Below are 18,902 nucleotides of genomic sequence, written 5' to 3' on the forward strand. Positions count from 1 at the left end.
AAAACACTAATCTCAAAATTAGAGGAGTTGATTCATACCAGATTTAGCTATTAGCTACAAAGCAGTTACCAGACACTAAACATATTCATTTACATTTGTCTCTATCACACTAACAATTATGTAGGCAAATCAACAAGCACACATCAAGATATAAATACCAGCATGCGTCAGTAAATCTACAACTATAACTGGGTTTGTCACTGCAACCCTTTCACATCACGCGCAGACACACAAGTTAGTGGGAATATAAAACCATTTTGTTTTACGTTTAACGTTTAGCAATAACATCCAGAGTTAACACCAGAAACTGTGTATCAAAATGTCATCTACTGTCATCTTGGCCTTTACTGGAGGATGACTGAGAATACTTAGGTGAAGATTAGTTTAACTTTTGTAGAAATTCATATAATGAATCCTGATTATTACTGGATGTGTAGAGCCCAAAAGAAAACGGAGGAGGAATGCAGAGCAGAAGATGTCAGTTATTTTTGGTTGCATCCTTGTTCCTCATTAGATCAAGCTATGGTAATTAGTAGTCTAAGCAGGAGAAGGGAAAATTATCTTAACAACAATGTTAAGATAATTTCTGCTGTTGCACAAAATGAAAGTTTTGTCTCTAAACAGCTTCAACTGGCTGCTGCGTGGTCACTTACATACATACTCATAGAACAACTTGTGAAGACTGAAAATCCTGCATCATATTAGAAAAGGTTTTTGGTCTACCACTGCTTTATGAGCTACACCAAGGAAGTAATAATTTCAGTCATGGTTGTTAGTTAGCAGATTGTCACAAAATCATAAAAAGTTTCAATGAAATTTGGTGGAAGATTATGCTATAGGTCAAGCACGAAAAGGTTAAATTTAGGGTTTCTTTTAAAGGATTTCTTAATATTGTGAGATTGCCATTTTGGAACATTTTCTTAAGGACCAATGAATGTATATGAAAAAAAAATAGGTAAATGTATTCCATGCATTTCAATCACTGTGTACTTTGATACAGACACATATTAAAATGTCAATATATTTTTTATTATTAAATTAATGAATCTAAAGAACCATTAATCTTTATTGGAGACAGGCCCTGAGCGTTAAAAATAATACAAATCTACAGAATAAGTTTCAGTTACAGCAAATGGCTGAAAATTGAGTACAAGTACAAGAAACCAAGAAAAAAATATTATTTGTATATAGTTTAAAAGTTTCCATATTGTTTTGTTCATTATTCTGTAGGTTCTGCTTACAAACTATGAACAAACTTGTACTATGTAATAAGCTTTGAGGCCTTATTTAACTGTGGTTAATTTATCCATGTGTGTATCAAGAGCACCACCTAGTGGCAGAAATAATGAAGTGCCATATGCCAGCAACACATGCACACACCCACACACAGGAATATTGCATATTTTGGAAAAACTGCAGTTTTTACCATTTTTCACATTCTGTAAAATATTATAAACTCTATGCTCTATCCTGGTTAAAGATCTTTATGGTCATTATCTGTTTATATACCTGCTTTAGTTGTGGGCATATACATCATATACATGCCTGCATCTACATTATAATATGTTATAAACCGTTGATTACATGTTCACTGCTTATAAATGCTAAATTGGAGGACTTAAAGTAAAGTGTTACCAGATAAATACTTTAAATAAAGGGCTTCAGTTTACTGCTTTCACGTTCATTACACAATCATTTTAATGATGGTATGTTAATACATTAACTGTTGGCCACCGCTAACACCTGCAGTACTTCTTTACAAACCCAAGCAATATGTGTGATACACACACACACATACACACATACGGCTGTGTGTTTTTTGTGGTATTGAGTAACACGGTGTCAGGCGGATGTGAGTGAGCTCCACCTGCAGCTGCTGTGCACAGCAAGTGGTTTGGAGATGGCAAGATTCAGGTCTGACACACATCTTGACACTGTTCTGCAAACGGCCTGTTTCTGCTGTTTGACGCTGACATGCTGAGCACAGCTCAGCATCCATTCTGTGTAGTTAGTTGTCTGTAATGAACATCTATCAGACTGTTTTCCCTGTGAGAATTCTCTCTCATGCTACAGTTTTTTTTAATCTATCTATCTATCTATCTGTCTGTCTGTCTGTCTATCTATCTATCTATCTATCTATCTATCTATCTATCTATCTATCTATCTATCTATCTATCTATCTATCTCTATGTTTCCATGAAGTGGAACATATGTGGAACATACAAAATCAGTAAGTGTGTATTCCTCACAGTCACTGATCAAATCTGAGAACAGCTAATTTTCTGCAAGCAATTAATTAATTTGGTCTCAATCACACCAAAAAATAAAAATAATATAAAACAACAAAAAAACAGGAGCTTTGTTTGTAATTCATAAGTTAAATGTGCTTGTTTTCCCAGGATGCTGCTCCAGTATTAACAAAAGACATTTACATGCAGACATGTTGATTATAGCAGTGAGTGGAGCAATATTGATTGACACTAAATAACCTTTTCACAAAGCAATCAGACACTCAAGGTAATTTGATTTTCTGTCATGTACAATAACACCCCATCAAGATAATGTTCACTGACTGTTGGCAAAAAATGTCAACGTTGCCATGTATTATGATGATACAGCAATCAAAAAGAAAGGAACAAGAGCATAACACATTATTAGTGGAAGACTTTGCCATTGCAACACAGCTGAGGGCCTCAACATTACAGAAGGTTAAAGTGCAGAAGCCATTTTTTTCTATGTATATTTATGTGTATCCATCTATGAATATATTGTTTTAACATGGTTTATATTTGTGAATATATTGTTATTTACGTATTAGCCAAGGTCACATATACTTTACAAAACTGCTCACTGTTTTCTAGAGGATGATGTTGTGGAACTGTGCTTTTCCAACCATCCAGAGAGCCACTGGTTTCCATTAAAGTGAAACTGAATGAATGGTAAAACCATGCAGACTTTTCAAAACAATCAGTACTTGGTCATCAGAAAACAATAATATTAAAAGGGAAGGTGGAGCTTTTTTTTTTTTTTTAGCCTTTTTTCCTCACATTTAGGTGCACACCTTTATTTCTCTGACCTTGCTGGTGTCTTCATCAAATGATGCAAAACATCATCTCTACATTCAGCAGAGACAGCTGAGACACAAGCGTTCATCCTCCTCCTCCTCTACAAGCTTAATAAAACCTCACACACCACAATTTGATGAATGAACAGACCAGATCTCCTTTTGTTCTTTTTGATATTAAATACCCTCTGATAAATCACCATGGTCAAGGCAAGTTTCAGATCTCTGCAAGGTGATTTTAAAATGCTGTCCTGAGCAGAGTAAATGGACTTTGATGCTAAAGGGGAGAATATTTTTTTAATTGATCACAGTATAAAGCTGAACAGTTGAAATAGCTTGGTTTGTATTGGATGACCCCGCAGGGAATTATAAAATTATGACGATGAAGCATGTTTGAGAAACACAAAGTTTCATTCAAAATTTACCTTATTTACAAGCTTAGCAGTCATGTGGGGCTTTAAGGCCCATTGTTGATAAATTCATCACTTTGAACAATTCACTTTTAGAAGATTGTTTTATGTGAAAAAAAAAGTCTAAGGATTTTATTTTAGGGGGTGAAACATCTCTGACATATTAATTAAATCTTGTGCAGACTGATAAATCAGTGGTAATAAAAAAAGTAATTCAGTTCAAGGTTTTTGTGTATATGTGTGTATATATGTGCATCTAAACCACAATGGCAGAAGTGCTGAGTAGTATTTGATAAATGTGACTGTAAATGTTCACAGACGAGGAAGGACTGGGGCCTTTTTATTTGTGAAAATAAGAGGGAAAAGAAGCGAAAGCTGTGCCAAGTTAACCAGAGAGAGACAGAATGAAACTGGAAACTACCTACATTTTCTGCAAAACAAAAGAAAAAAGCTGGAAAATGGATCAGCATATATACAAAGCTGTAAACACAAACAAATTGTGCGACTTGAAAAGGTGCAAAATATTTCATTAAACAGCCTAAAAGGTTAAATAATTATAATTAATAGGCTAACCTTATGGGGAGCATGTGCCAATTTGAATTTATGTGTAACAATAGTGAATATACACCTAAAAAGTATACGTTATGCAAGTAATATTTTCTAAAAGTGTGAAACAACAGCCAGATATCCTGATAATTGTAAGTTTTGAATGTAATGCTAACTGTGATGCTAACAGACAACCTTTTTTTTCTGCAGTGGACTGAATATTTTTTTTCATTCCGACGATAGATCTAGGACGAGTCTTAAATACAGTCAGAACAGTAGTAACTTTTTTACTTAACTTTTTTTTTTTTTTTTGTAAATAACAAAGTTAGTAGTTTTATTTTGAAAACACGGGCGGAAGTGACATTTTATGGTTGGTGCGGCTGAGACTTTGAAGAGAGGCGGTTCTCTTCAGGCAGCAACATCAGAGCGGACCCTCGGAGCTCACGCATCTTCCGTCTTTACGCGACTGAATCCAGTCAAAAGAGCCGTAAAACATTATTCTCCGAAAACCGGGACTTTTATTTGTGAATGAAAACGTTACTGGACTGACAGATATGATGCCGTGTTCATCTTTCGGAGGGAGAAGAGGCCAGCCTTAGAATAAACTTCAACTACAAGTTCAGCTGCGGCCCAGAGAAGAGGACAGGTGAGCTGAAGAATGCGTTTAATATAAGTACGATAAATCACACACCAAACTTCATTGTAAAAATTAACGTTTTTAGCAACGAGTCATCTTTCTTCCTCTTTCTCTTTCCAGCTATTCCTCACTTCTCTATCGTTCATACTCGTGGCTCATATTTACTGTCATTCCTTACAATATATATATCTTTATGTATTTATTTATTTATTTTAAAATTGAATTAAATTATCTTAAAAGTTTCTGCTGCTTTTGCAACAGCCAGCAACACATCTAACTAATTTATTTGGCTTTTTGAATGAAATACAACTGGCTCATAAAGGCTGCACTCCAATCTGGACATTGATATCTCCTAGTCTTCCTCAAATACACGTAAAGACAGGTCAAATCACAAATTCAGAACAATTTCTTTGTTGTTTCTGTGTTTACTTACTTAATCTTACTGCTTAATTCGTCCTGTTTGTTCCTCAGCTGCATGCTTTTACTCGTGTGAGTTTGGGGAAGTGGTTTTAAAGGCTGTTGGTGTGAGAGCGAGAGAAGGTTAATGCAGATCATGACTGCTAAAACTCATTTAACAATTTCAGTAGCTCAGATTATATACGTATGCATATTATAATATTTGTGTGAATGAGTTGAGATCCCTCTGCGTCTGTCACCAGAGAGGTTAGACATCAGAGTCAGAGGTCAGCGGCCTGATTGATCAGAGCTGTGAGCGACCTCACGTCAAGACATCCTCCTGTGAAAGCATGACACACGCCCTTCTGCACCCTGTGGTCGAAGAAAACACAGTGTCAGCTGGTTTACAACAGCACTGACAGATGAGTTCACTGATATTAGCCACAAGATCCCAGTTAGGGCTGCAACTAACGATTATCTGCTTTATTCATTAATCTGCCATTTGTTTTCTCACTTAGCTGTTTCGTCGATAACATGTTAGAAAATAGTTAAAACTTATTTGTTAAAATTTCCCACAGCCCAATTTGATCAATTTCATTAGCTTGTTTTAATTTAGTGCTTTTTATTTATCCAAACATCCACTCACTAAAAAGCATAAAATCCTGACACTTGAGAATCTGAAACCACAGAACGTGTCTGCATTGTTGCTTGAAGAGCGACTAAAATGATGAATTGATTATCAGTGTAGTTGCCAGATAATTTTTTCTGTTGTCCGTTGACTAATTATCGACTAATCATTGCATCTCAGATCACAATAGCAGTTTCATGTAACTGAATCTGACCCAGTGGTGGAAAGTAAATAAGTACATTTATTTAAGTACTATACTGGATTTACTGTACTTACAGTTTTGGTGTACCTGTACTTCCATTTTATTACTTTTTAATTCTACTCATCTATAATTCCGAGGGAAATATTCTACATTTTCTGCTCTGCATTTATTTGATAACTATAGTCACTTTTCAGATTGAGATTTTACTTTGTAAACATTTCACGAAGTTTTAAAATCCAGTGATGCCTTGTTAAACATTAAACTTTTTTGGTTTGTGACATATTGCATATGATCCAATATCAGCTGGTTAACAAGAGCAGTGGCTGAAGAAGTGCTGAGATCTTTAACTAAAGTAAAACCTGCAATAACACAGTGTAAAAGTAGAGAGAATTCTACTAAAGGTCTGTTGAAAGTATCAAAAGTAAAAGCAAAAGCTTTCTGAGTGTTAAATTATGGAGCCTCCTTAACACACATACATACCCATGTGGCTATGTAGGGCCTTTAACCTTTAACAGTGTATTTTTATTTTACAAGTTAATCATTTTTTTTGTATGTAAAATCAAAGTAAGTATTAACTATGGCTGTAAAATAAATGAAAAAGAGCTGTGAAAGATGAGCTATTTGCTCCATGTGGTAAAGTAACATTTACTCAAGTACTTCATGTAAGTACAGGTTTGAGGTACTTGTACTTTACTTGCGTGTTTCATGCTACTTCATACCTCTCTGGATTTCAGAGGCAAATATTGCACTCTTTACTCCACTACATTTATCTGTTATCTTCACACGCCTGGTAGAGTAGAACGCTTCATTGGTTTGTGACCCCTCTACAAAAACAAGAGCTGAGACGATTAGTTGACCAAGAGAAAAATAATCAGCTTCTCTTTGCCACAGATCGATGCCCAGTCTTTAGGTTGTGAATCTGCAAATTAATACATGAAAGTAATCATTACTTGATGCCATACAACAAGGGGCTAAGTGCAGGACTTTTACTTGTATTTGAGTATTTTTACTTTGTTGTGCTGGCACTTTACATTCACTAAGGATCTGAGTACCACCACCTCTTCAGTTTGTTCAGGATAACTGAATCTGTGTGATTCCTGCAATGCCAGTGTTTTGAAGAGAAATATGCCTGTTCTGCACTGATGATCGTGCTTTCTCTGTGTTTATGTTGACATGCTTTGCCTACTCTTAAATGACTCCTGACCAGTTGTCTGCTGCACCTGTTACAACTGTAAAAAGTGCCTACATTTACCTACATTTATTCAAGTACTGGACTCAAGTATGATTTCGAGGTACTTGATTATTTACATTTTATGCTTCTTTATACACCACTACATTTCAGGGGGGAATTCCAATTTTACATTGAAAAGATATGATAATTGTATGAAATATGATTCACTAACTTAATATAGAGTGGTTAAAACTTTCTTGAGCAGCTACTACAGTAAAATACTGCACATTAACACAGCGGTATTAATAGTTTAATAATATAATATGTAGCAGCAGAACACTAGCAGGGGTCGATTTGGAGAAAAGTACTCATGCAGTACTTCTGAGTACTTTTGGTATGTTAGGTAAATTTTGCTAATATACTTTTACACAGTGACATTTTCGATGCAGAACTTCTACTTTTAGTATTTTTATATATTACAATATTGCTACTTTAACGTAAGGATCTAAATACTTCCTTGACTTCTGGTAAAAACTAACAGGTTTCAAAGTTAGAGACCAACAGTCTGTTTGTTCCAGAAAATGGAATCAAATAAATTGATTTAGCTGCTTCTGCATGGTAGTTTGCACGCTGCAGCTGCAACGCTGCAAGCAACACTTCTTACAACTGAAAGTATTAATTGCAGTCGAGTGTTATCACCATTGAAAAATATACTGCGTGCTGAGATGGGTTTCCTCTATATCCCCTCAGATTGTGTCAGCAAGAAAATCTATTAAATACGCTTGAAATGACACTGAGGATCTTTCTTACACCCTCAGTCTACAATACACATTAATCAGCCACAATTTTGATCATCAACTAATGGAATGAATGAAATTTTTATTTTTAAGCAACAGTTCTGAAAATTCACAGGTTTCAGCTTTTCGGATGTGAGTATTTGGTGATTCTTTTTGCTGTCCTACTTGTCTGTAAAGTGAATAAATAACATTTCAAATATGAGGCAAGCACAATAAGGCTGAGGCTTTTAAGTAGGCTACAAGCTCAGGAAAACCACTCAGTGTTGCCGCTGAAAGGCTGACCTGTTGTGGTTATGTCCTACACTGTCACAAAACCTAATTATATGGCAACTTAAGCAACGCTTTTTTTTTCTTTTTCTTTTTTTTAAAGAAAGGATTAGTACAACAGGTACTGATTTCTCTAGAAAAGGCTGTTGTCCAAAAAAACCTTGTTGGAACTGCCTTTGAACCTGTTGAGAAGGATGTTCTGTGTAACTTTGCTTTGGCCCAGTCTTTTAAATCTGGAGCTTTAGCCACTTTTTGAAGATCTGTCCCTTAATGAACACAAAGCAGGAACCAACCGAATGAAACCCAACTACCCAAAACTTCCATTATTTTGACTGAGAGTTGTTTCATTAAAGTTGTAGACTTTTTATGAAACACTTGGGCTGTTCTGTCCATGACTGCACAATGGCATCGTGACTTGATTTTCCACTCCTCAAAGTGTCCTCTTGTTCTTCTTATCATATAACTGATGTAGCTGATGTATATCATTAAGCATTGACTGAAGCAGAGGAGATCATTACCATTGAAAATAATCCTTGGTGTAAAGAAAGAACAGCTCAGTGTCTAAAATTGTGCTTTATTTCCCCTTTATTTCCTCACCCAAAGCAATAGTCAGCAGTTGAGACTGCAATGACAGGCTAGGTCTGTAACTTTTAGCTAATGGTTTAATGTTTCTCTATTATTTTTTAGCTATTTCAAGTGTCCATCCATTATTTTGTCTGTTTATCCATCACTTTTAAATATCCATTTACAGTGTGTGCGTGTGTGTATAGGAAAAAAGATGATGAATCTTTTTATTAAGCGACATTTATTCGCTCCATGGAAGAAAGGGATTATAGGTATTATTACATCTCCTCAGGTTCTTGAGTTTAAAGATAAAAGTTGTGATCTTGCAAAGCGCTAACAGCTGCATGACTGAAGCAAAGGTAGAGTCAGTTTTTTTCAGAGATAACTCACCACATCCTTCACTCCGTAACCACAAAATGAGTAAAGGGTTTATTTGCATCTGTGGGAAAATAACCAAAAGTAACACCGAAGATACAGTAACTGCTATCATGGGATTTGAATCCTGACTGTAGTTTTAATTCAAAATGTGATGTGATGTTTCAGAGGCTGAACTCACTAATGATGTGCTGACCTCTGTATTCCCGTCCTGTTTGTGTATCTGTAGGTGAACTGTAGCAAATGGGGAAGTGGCTTCTATGTCTCTTCCTAAATTAAAAAATAGAACAGATGATTTTTTTTTCCAGTTCCTTCAATCCCCACGTCATTTCAATGTCCTTCATTCATGTCAAGAGGTTGTAGCCTGATAGTGGCGTCACACGCAAAAACATACTTTATAATTACCAGGAACTGAAGTCTTAATGGTTGGGTGGAACAGTACATTGTTGGTCTAAGTGTCTCATGTTTGTATGCTGTTATATCATGTTCCCTTTCATTTTGTCCCCTGAAAACCGAAGTCTGGAAATTTTAAAGTATTATGGAAGAAATGTTTAAAATCAACAAATCAGATACTAATTTTAATCCTCCAGCGCCCAAGGTGACATTTTCAGATATCTTAGTTATCATGTTGTTCTGTCACTCTACAAAGTACATTCAGAATAGTTTTCATATCATCATGTGACTTCCTAAAGATAATCTTGTGACCATACAAACTATAGCTACTAATCTCTGTTCCCATAGACCTCTTTAGAATGGTAATCATAACATTTTTTTCTAGACGAACTCCAGAATTTTCCCATATTTTATTTCTATATTTTTCTTTCTCCCTGCATAGAAACGCCTGCTGTGGACCCTCTGTTTTCTAAACCTCTCTGACATTTCAGCCAGTCCCAATGGAAGCCAGAGGAAGGTTTGATTTTTTTGCGACAGGAGACGACGAGCTCAGCTTCAGAAAGGGCGATATACTCAAGGTCAGTGTGTGTCGATTAAGTGATTATTTTCTCGCTGTGGTTTCAAAATATTTTACTGCCTTTGTGCAACATCTTGTCATTTTCTTTTTCTGATCAGATTTTAAGCCGACAAGATGAGTGGTACAAAGCAGAGATGAACGGACAGGAAGGATTCGTACCACAAAACTACCTTGAAATGCATACTCCAGAGTAAGAGAGAGTCGTACTCATTAACAAACGGTGGACTGGGATGTGGATTTGTTACCTTATTTGGGATGATTGTTGAATGCATTTGCATTTTTTGTCAACTTTGACAAAATCACTACACATCAGAAAAGCAGGAGCGTCACGTCCGCTCTGTTTGTGCTTCCAGATGGTTTCAGGAGGACGCCAGTCGCAGCGCTGCTGAAGAGGCCCTGAAGCACAAAGATGTTGGCGACTTTGTGATTCGAGGGTCCCAGAGCTCCCCGGGAGACTTCTCCATCTCCGTCAGGTGAGTGAAAGAGTGTCTTGAAAACCCTTTGATGTCATTGGTTGTAGTTGATGCTTGAAAGCTTTGGATTTTGGAGGAATGGAGGCAGAGGCACGAGGAAAAGATAGGCTGCTTTGTGAGGTGAAAAGGACAGGTGCCTTCAGGTGAACTAAAAACAACAGGAAGTTAGTTACCGTGGGTTGGCTGCTTATCAACATGATCACAAACAGTTGCAGCAGCGGTGGCACTGATGCACAGCTCATGGATCATGAATCATAACTCAGTCAGGGCTGGAGTTCTGTAAGCAGGGCTAAGATAACGGAGAGGAAGAAAAAGCTTTAAAGTTCTTCTAAATGTACAATTTGGAGATCGCATGATTCCAAACTCTAATGCAAGCCACTTTTCCTTTAAACTCATCAAACGTTTCCTTCAAACCCATTCAAAATTCCCTGAAATTAGCTTTTTCTGACAAAGCAAACTAAGTTGTTTTTGCTAACCAATCAGCAGAAAGAAGAATTTGTTCATTTTAATATGTTTCTATCCCACAGCCTCCTTTTAGGCAGCGATGGTTTTGTGTAAATGAGTCGCGTTCACAGCACAAAGTCCCAGACTAGATACTGAGAGCCGAAATATAAAAACCTGATGTGTAAATCAGTCAGGGTTGTTGGTGATAAGATAATGAGCTCTCAGTCAGGAACAGCCCAAACTGACAGACCTGTTATCAGAGACATCTGCGCTTGTTTCGGAGAAATTTTTATCACGGAATTCAAAGAACTGACTATTTGAATTATATGTAATTTAAAGTATTAATACTAATCTGGTTGTTGATTTGATGGATTTAGACCAAAGTTAGTTTAATCTTTTGAAATCTGTTAAAAGATCTGTTACGTTAAATAGTTTTATTTAACCAGAAACCGTAAACCAATATTTCCCCTCTTTGTACGTAAGTATATGTGTTCAAAGTAAACTCTGACTCATCAACTTACCGTGTTTTAGCTTCTCTAATGTGCTGCAAACTCTGCAAGCCCTGCCATGTTTACAACCAGGAGACAGCTGCAGAAGCAGTAGTAGAGTAAACAAGACAGAGGAAGGGAGTAGCAGTATTTTAGACACTGTGGCATCCTTCCAACATGAGGTGAAGTTCATCTTAAAGTGTCTGCAGTCATTCCAACCACCAAGGAAATATTCATGCTCTACAGTTTAGTGGACCAAGTAGCTTTTCTTTAACTCTAACTCTTTGCACGTTGTTGCTGTTGCTCAAGCAGAAGCTTATTTAACAATAAGTTTATTTTCCAGAGGACATTTTGACAATAGTCACAGTGGGAACACCACGGGTGTAAATACCTCCTTTACCAAACGATAAATATGGGGGTGAAAGTATTCTGCTTTGGGCTCATAAATTAAGATGTCCTTCAGTCAGTCAAAGAGGCTGGCTTTTACCACAGGACAGTGATCCAAAACAGAACCACCACCATGAACCACTTCAAGAGACAAGCTGAAGCTCTGGGAAAGGCCCCCACAGTCCCCTGACGTGAACATCACTGAAAACCTGTGGGCAGATCTTAAACATGTTGTGTGTGTGCAGGACAGATTAAAATATCCCAGAACCTGAAGTGATGCGCAGGAACAAAAAAATGATAAATTAAGAACAGAGAGACTCTTATGTGACTTCTGAAACCATTTGCAAGCTGTGATATCTGCCAGAAGGGGGGTGGGGGAGCTACTCAAAATTTTGCACACAACTGAATGTAAATTCTATAACAAACATAAAAACACTACAACACTAATTCCGCTACTGGTGCTTTAAAGATATTTTGTATGTTATTTCAGAGTATATACTGCACATACATGCAGGACAGAAACTGAATATAATTTTCTACAGTGTGAATGATATTCAAACATCTCAGTAGGATGAGCTGTAGATGCTGAGGACATCTGTTATCGCCACCAAGATGGGAGTTACTGCTCACTGCTAAACTGATGTTGTAGTTTTCTCCTTTGACCAGTAGAGGACAATCCAGCTTAGGAAACAGCCCAGGAATTCAGGGATGAAGGAAACGAGTCGGTAGATGTTCAGCTAATTTTTCTCTTTCTGTGCATGATTTGAAACCCTGGAGTTAGAAGGTGGTGGAGTAGGTGGGGGGGGGGGGGGGGGGGGCTTCAGGTGACTGGACCCTGAACGACCCTATAACTTTCTGAGCAGCACAGTGAACCTGTGGACAAGAGTCTGAATTTGAGGAAGGACATTTTAACACCTGTCTACAAGTCACTCAATGAGTCACTCCTCGATATTCTTGTCATTAAAAATCAAATCAAGACTTTCTCAGATCATCAACCATGCGAGTAAAATAACAGGCAACACCCAGTCATCACTATCATATCTTTACACCCAGGCAGTTAGACCCCTCACACCCCTCCATAACTCATTCCAGCTCCTCCCATCAGGCCACCGTTATAACATGTGCGGGTAGCAAGACCTCCCCCCAGAATGTTCCATCCAGATTTAGTGTGAATTTTAATGTGATGGTCTCCTCACACGTCTGATGTTTTCATCTCTTCAGTTATGTTAAAGTCAAGTTCGTGCTTCAAATGCATCATCATTTTATTCTCCATTTAACTTTGTCATCTTTTGCTTTTATCAATATGTTGACTTTTGCATCTCAGGCAAACAAAAACATTTTTTGCAATACTTAAAGATTTTTTTAATCTTGAAGTATTTCAAGTGCTTCATAAAAATATGGTTGGAAGAAATGGTTGGAACATCATTTAATAAAGTTTTTCTGATTCTGATTCTGATTCTGATTCTTTTTCTTTTCCCTCAGACACGAGAGTGATGTTCAGCACTTCAAAGTGTTGAGGGACAACAAAGGCCAGTACTTCCTGTGGTCTGAGAAGTTCACCTCCCTAAACAAGCTGGTGGAGTTCTACAAGAACACCTCCATCTCTAAGACCAGGGAGATCTACCTCAACGACGGCAGCTCGCCCAGCAGGAGTCCCTCCGTGGCCCAGTCGGTACGATGCTTTTCTGCTGTCTTTAGATTTGATTTGCTTTTAAAACGGCCCACACAGCTCGATTCAAACTACATCTCTTCACCAAACGATCAAACAATAGGAATCTAATTTAGGTTTGTTGGTTGTTACCTGCTTATTCTGTAAACCAACAACTGTTCAGAGGCCTGTGTAAAATTTGTAGAATTAGAAAGAAAAAGGAGAGTTAGAAAAGGAAATGAAAGAAAAGAAAGAAGAAAGACAGAAGACATGTTATTGAGAGGTAATCAAAGTGAGCTGAGGAGGAGGATGTGGGAAAGGTGAAATATTATACTTCTGTTAGAAAATGAGCATCAGAAAGGGTCCTAAGTTCTGTTCATGAGGCCAAAGCCGTGGAGCAGTTTAAAGTACCACACAAAACTAAACGCATTTTATTTAAATTGTTGTACTTGCATGGAAGTCTTCAAACATTAATACTGTGTGTATTCAGCTGGAGTTTGTTTTTTCATCATCAGTTTACTTCATTCATTAATTTTCTTGAGTATTTTATCAGGGGATCAAAGAAGTAAAAAAGTAAAATACTCTTTTACAAGTAAAAGTCTTGCATTCAAAATAATACTTAAATAAAAGAAATATTTCTTAAAATATCAAAAGTAGAAGGATATTATTGATTTGTTACTACTGATGCAGTAAAGTACCAGCAGCATTTTAACGTGGCTGTACAGCAGCAAAATTCTTCTTTTATTGTTTTCGTAGTTTAATTTATAATAATGTGTCACATTTTAGATAGTGGTCTCAGATTGTGTGTTTGAACTCTATGTTTTGTGTGCAATTTTTTAAAGCTCTCGTACGCACATTGTAAACCCACACAGGTGTTTTAGTTTTATTTCCCAGGTCCTGTATTTTCCAGTTAATTTTTCTGAAAAGATAATTTGTGTTTAGCTGTTAATTACTAGGACACTTCCAAGAAATGCCTTTGTAAAAAATACCACAATATTAAAATATGTAGTGAAAAATAGTTCATAAAGAGATGTCGGTATCCTGAGTTCCCTAGAAAGATGAACTTTTTGATTAAAATGTTCCACACTGAATGACTTTATTTTCTAGGTTAGTAGGTAGGTAGGTCAGTGGAAATTAGGTAGGAATATATTGTTGAAGTCAAACTGCTGAGTCGGTGAGAGTGTGTTTTATTTGTTGATCATCATCGAATCAAAACACAAAACTAAGGAATCCAATGCAGCTGAAAACTACATTTAAGGAAGCAATTCAACAGTTCAACAAATATGCAGCATAAATACCAGCGAAAATAAGAATTTTCTTTTGTCTCTGTAGGAAATACAGATGGATAATGACGTTCTGTTTATGAATCATTTTCACTCACCTACTACATTATTAGGTGTAAAATACAGGACTGGTAAAATAAAACTTATCATGTTTTCAGTTATGCTTTTAATTGCACCTCTTGTTTGGACAGAATAACTGAAAATGTGTGTGGATGTGCAATGTAACTGTAACTGTAAAATGAATGTAGTGGATTACAAAGTACAATATTTCCCTCTCAAACATGAAAATATTTAAGTACAAGTACTTGAAAACTGTACCTGAGTACCAAATGTATTTCCCACCACTGTTATTAGTTATTATTCATTTTTCACTTTGAGTAATCACTTGTTAATTACAATGTTAAACACACTGTAGTGGGATCTTAAATACCCACAGTTGTTCATTCACAGTGATATGAAACAGAGAAAAGAAAGTAAATGTTGCGTTTAGTAAAGTTTTATTGAATCAGGAAGTCTTACTGAAATCTGAAGATCTCTTTTACGAGAGAGACCTGAGAACAATATCTCAGCAGGTCAGTTCGACATCTCAACAAGTCAGTTCAGTCTCATAAAGTAGTGAGTACTTTGAGAGGCTGTAGCCAGGAAATTTACTTGTTTTTATCTAAATTATTAATTGGTTATCAAAATAGCCATTGGTTATTTGTTAATCTGTTAATTTACAAATCAATTTCCCACTCTAGCGTTACATATTCAGTAGATTGCCTCAACCATTGAGTTAATAAACTTGCATTCTTGCGGGATTTTGAGGATTGCTGGTGCAAACCCCAGGGCTGGGCTGCACCAGTTAAATCCGTTACTACATTTTAACATGAAGTCCTTGCGAAATTCTTAGTAACTACGAGCTAGTTTCAAAATTAGTGATGGGGCTGCACCAGTAAAACTCATGAAATGTCTAAGGTGGTAAATATGAACAGTATGTAGTTATGTAAACAGACAGTCACTGTAGCATTACAAGCTATAACACAGCTAAAGTCTCCCTAACTAGACATTAGCGATGCTAGTCAAGCTAACGTTATTAGCATGTTTTGTAAATTTTACGTTATGCTTTGTTATTGTGGTGCATTTAAGTCTCCCCAGCTTACATTGTTATTGGACGCCTTTTTGATTAAGAACCATATTTCATATTATCTACGTTAGCTTTGTCGGTTAGCTCAGCTACATTTTTTTGGTTATGTTTAGGTGAATATTTTGGATTTGTTTTCACTCAGTTCTCTGCCCCGGTAAAATGAAAGCATATATAAATAGAAATGACAGCTATGTTGTTTATTATTATCATGTAATCCTTTTTAACCTATTTTGATGCCGCAGTGCGATATTATCTGCTTCCTGTCTGTTTCGGCTCTACAGGTAAAGAGAGGAAGTTTGCCTGAACAACATCAATCAGCTGCAGCGATTGCCGCTACACCGCGTAGAGCTTCAGACCAGCCTCACAACCAGCTGGTACACTCTCTTTACATGACATATAACACTGCTTCTGAACATTTGTTAGATGTTCAGAAACCCCCACAAAGAAACCACCCGCCATGTTCCTAATTAGTTTGTGTGAATTATCTTTAAACTGGATGATATTTGACATTATCAATGATATAAAAGTTTATCTTGCTACAGTTTGTTTTGTATACAATTGAACTGTCAGTGTTCAGGTTAAGTTTGCAGTCTTAGCTGTATCCATCCATTACGTTTAGCTGTTTCAACTGTTTATCCATTACTTTTATTAGAACGTTCATCCATCACACCATAACTTCTTTGCTTACTTGCTAACTACTTTTCATACACTCTTAATCACAACACTCCACAATCTTTCCATGTGTGACCCTTGGCAACTGTAACCCCCGGGGGTACAAGTATTCCTGGTCAGAAATTACTACTGGATACCATTATACCATTATATGAATTATACAGTATTTGGCTGTTTTCAGATTTGGTTTACGGTCGGTGAAAACAAAAACACGAAGTGGAGTGTTTTCCTTCTTTTACAGGCTAGGAGAACAGGTCTGGAGGAGCGAGCTCACACCATCGGTCACACAGGAAGAGACAGCCCCGTCAGCTCTGCTTATGCTCCCCCTCGTCGCACATCTGAAACCATGCCCCTGCCTCAGGTCAGCCCGCTGTCCATTCTCCTCCGCTGAGGAAAAAATAAAATCAGGGCTGCAGCCGTCTGCACAATCTCCGATTTGGAGTTGGACAAAGATATTTAATGTATAATGATATAAACTCGTTACTGGAACCAGCAATTTATTCTGGGTGACTGACGTGAATGCTTCATAGATTTAAAATGTGTTAGTCAGTTAGAGGGAACAAATTAATTAAACTTTCTCAAATTAGTAATTTGATAAAGTTTTACTCTACATTTTTTATCATCATAAATGATGCTACAGAAGGATTCTTCCACTGCCCCACTGTCAGGTCGTGAACAGTTTTAAATTTCCTCCACTGTCCCACAGAGGCCGTCCGCGGTGCAGGTGAAGGCGCTGTACAACTTCACTGCAGAGGAGGACGACGAAATCGGTTTCTCTGCCGGAGAGATCATCGAAGTGCTGGATCGCTCAGACGCCTCGTGGTGGAAAGGGATGGTGCGGGGAAGAATCGGGCTGTTTCCTGCCAACTACACAACTCTGATGTGAGAAAACACCCCAGGCGACGCACTTACTATGCCTACACACATCCACAGACTTGCTCTGCAGTTGCAGCGGCTCTGAATTTGTGTTTTTGAACACAAACACTGAGCAGACAGACAGTGACTCATCTAATCTCTGCACCACATGTCGGCACATCTTCAACACACTGTGGCCCAAATGACTGTGAGTTAGTTAGTGTTTTCACATATATATGTGTATATATATAAACATATACATATATACACACACACACACACACACACACACGTACACAGCAACTCACGGCGTTCATTCAGGTTTTATTGGACATGTTTTGTCTCAGTTATTCACAGAGGAGCAAAGACACATCCTAAGACCTGGCACATGTTTAACTGGCCCGCAGGAACTGCTGCAGATGGCAGGGAGGAATGTTTTATCATCTGTATTATGACGTGTCTGTCAGCAGGTTTTTATTTCCAAAATGCTCTTTGGCCAGTCTGCTGATGAATCGACTGTTTCTGCTCACACTGTAAGTGTAGTCACATTTTATACCACGAAAACAAAGTTTGAAAAAAAGCATGAAAAAAGTTTGAAAAAAAATCTGTAGATATCTCAGGAACTCTGAATGCTTTACTTAGACGTGTAACTTCCTCAGCGCGCACTGACTTGGAAATAAAATGTTTTTTTATCACCGATTTAACTCTGAATAATGACGGCTTTCTGGGGATTTTTTTCCTGTTCTTTTTTTTGTTTGTTTTTTGTTTTGTTTTTTGTTTTTTGTTTTTGTTTTTTGTTTTTTTTTTTGTTTCCTAAAAATAGCAGATCCTTTTATCTTTATTATCCAGTTGCTTGATGGCAGTTAAAATAAAAGTGGGAGTAACAAGATGTGGCTTTCAAAATAAAAGCTGCTCAAGCGCCTGCTCCAGATTAAGCTGTGTCCCAGGGGTTTGGGTGCTCCAAAGGATGGAGCTGCAGTTGAGCTTTGTTGCCTCACAGAAACCAGAAATAATGGTGCATCTGTCATCAAAGCAAAACATTTGTGAGCTTATGAACCAAAAATTGAAAAAGTCTTCACACTTGAAAATGTTGAAAGAAAGCACAACCCAATTTAAACTGACAAAACTCCTGCACACTGCCTGTATTTTTTTTTTTTTTTTACACATCCCATATTTTCCAGCTCATTTCCTGGAAACTTTTCTCATAATTTACAAAACAAATAGCTGGTGTTTAGCTGGTAATTAGACAGATGTTTCAGAGAAAGACAGGACACAATTTTGTACTAATTATAAGGGTTATTTTTAAATTCTACATGTTGGATTAATGTTCACATTACCACACACCAGTTTTACATTCAGTGAAGTTCAGTGGTATCAATATATGAAATAAAACATGTGCGGGAAACCACATCCCCAGGGCTTCAAGGTCTGGGCAAGTCTGTGCGACTTTGAGGAATGTACCAAATCTGAGCTTGGATAAACAGGAGACGTAGTTATGA

At 37.1% G+C, this 18,902-nt stretch overlaps 1 protein-coding gene across 2 annotated transcripts; it reads left to right on the top strand.

Annotated features, from left to right (window-relative positions):
- The first annotated feature begins 4,431 nt into the window (after positions 1-4,431).
- Positions 4,432-18,102, top strand: grap2a (GRB2 related adaptor protein 2a). 2 transcript variants are annotated; one of them, XM_041062019.1, is made up of 8 exons: positions 4,432-4,693; positions 9,893-10,028; positions 10,126-10,217; positions 10,381-10,500; positions 13,302-13,491; positions 16,158-16,250; positions 16,790-16,909; positions 17,255-18,102. In XM_041062019.1, the coding sequence occupies exons 2-8, from the start codon at positions 9,951-9,953 to the stop codon at positions 17,432-17,434; spliced, it is 873 nt and encodes a 290-aa protein (XP_040917953.1). In that variant the 5' UTR covers positions 4,432-4,693; positions 9,893-9,950; the 3' UTR covers positions 17,435-18,102. The 2 variants fall into 2 exon arrangements, with proteins under 2 accessions (XP_040917953.1, XP_040917952.1); XM_041062018.1 differs by having other exon boundaries at positions 4,432-4,666.
- Positions 18,103-18,902: the final 800 nt, after the last annotated feature.

This window comes from Toxotes jaculatrix, chromosome 18 (assembly GCF_017976425.1).
Source record: "Toxotes jaculatrix isolate fToxJac2 chromosome 18, fToxJac2.pri, whole genome shotgun sequence".
Taxonomy (NCBI): Eukaryota; Metazoa; Chordata; class Actinopteri; family Toxotidae; genus Toxotes; species Toxotes jaculatrix.

Coding starts and splice junctions, on each gene's coding strand:
- grap2a (XM_041062019.1), top strand. CDS start 9,951: ATGGAAGCCAGAGGAAGGTTTGATTTTTTTGCGACAGGAGACGACGAG. Junction 10,218..10,380: donor CTTGAAATGCATACTCCAGA/GTAAGAGAGAGT, acceptor TTGTGCTTCCAG/ATGGTTTCAGGAGGACGCCA. Junction 16,910..17,254: donor AAACCATGCCCCTGCCTCAG/GTCAGCCCGCTG, acceptor ACTGTCCCACAG/AGGCCGTCCGCGGTGCAGGT.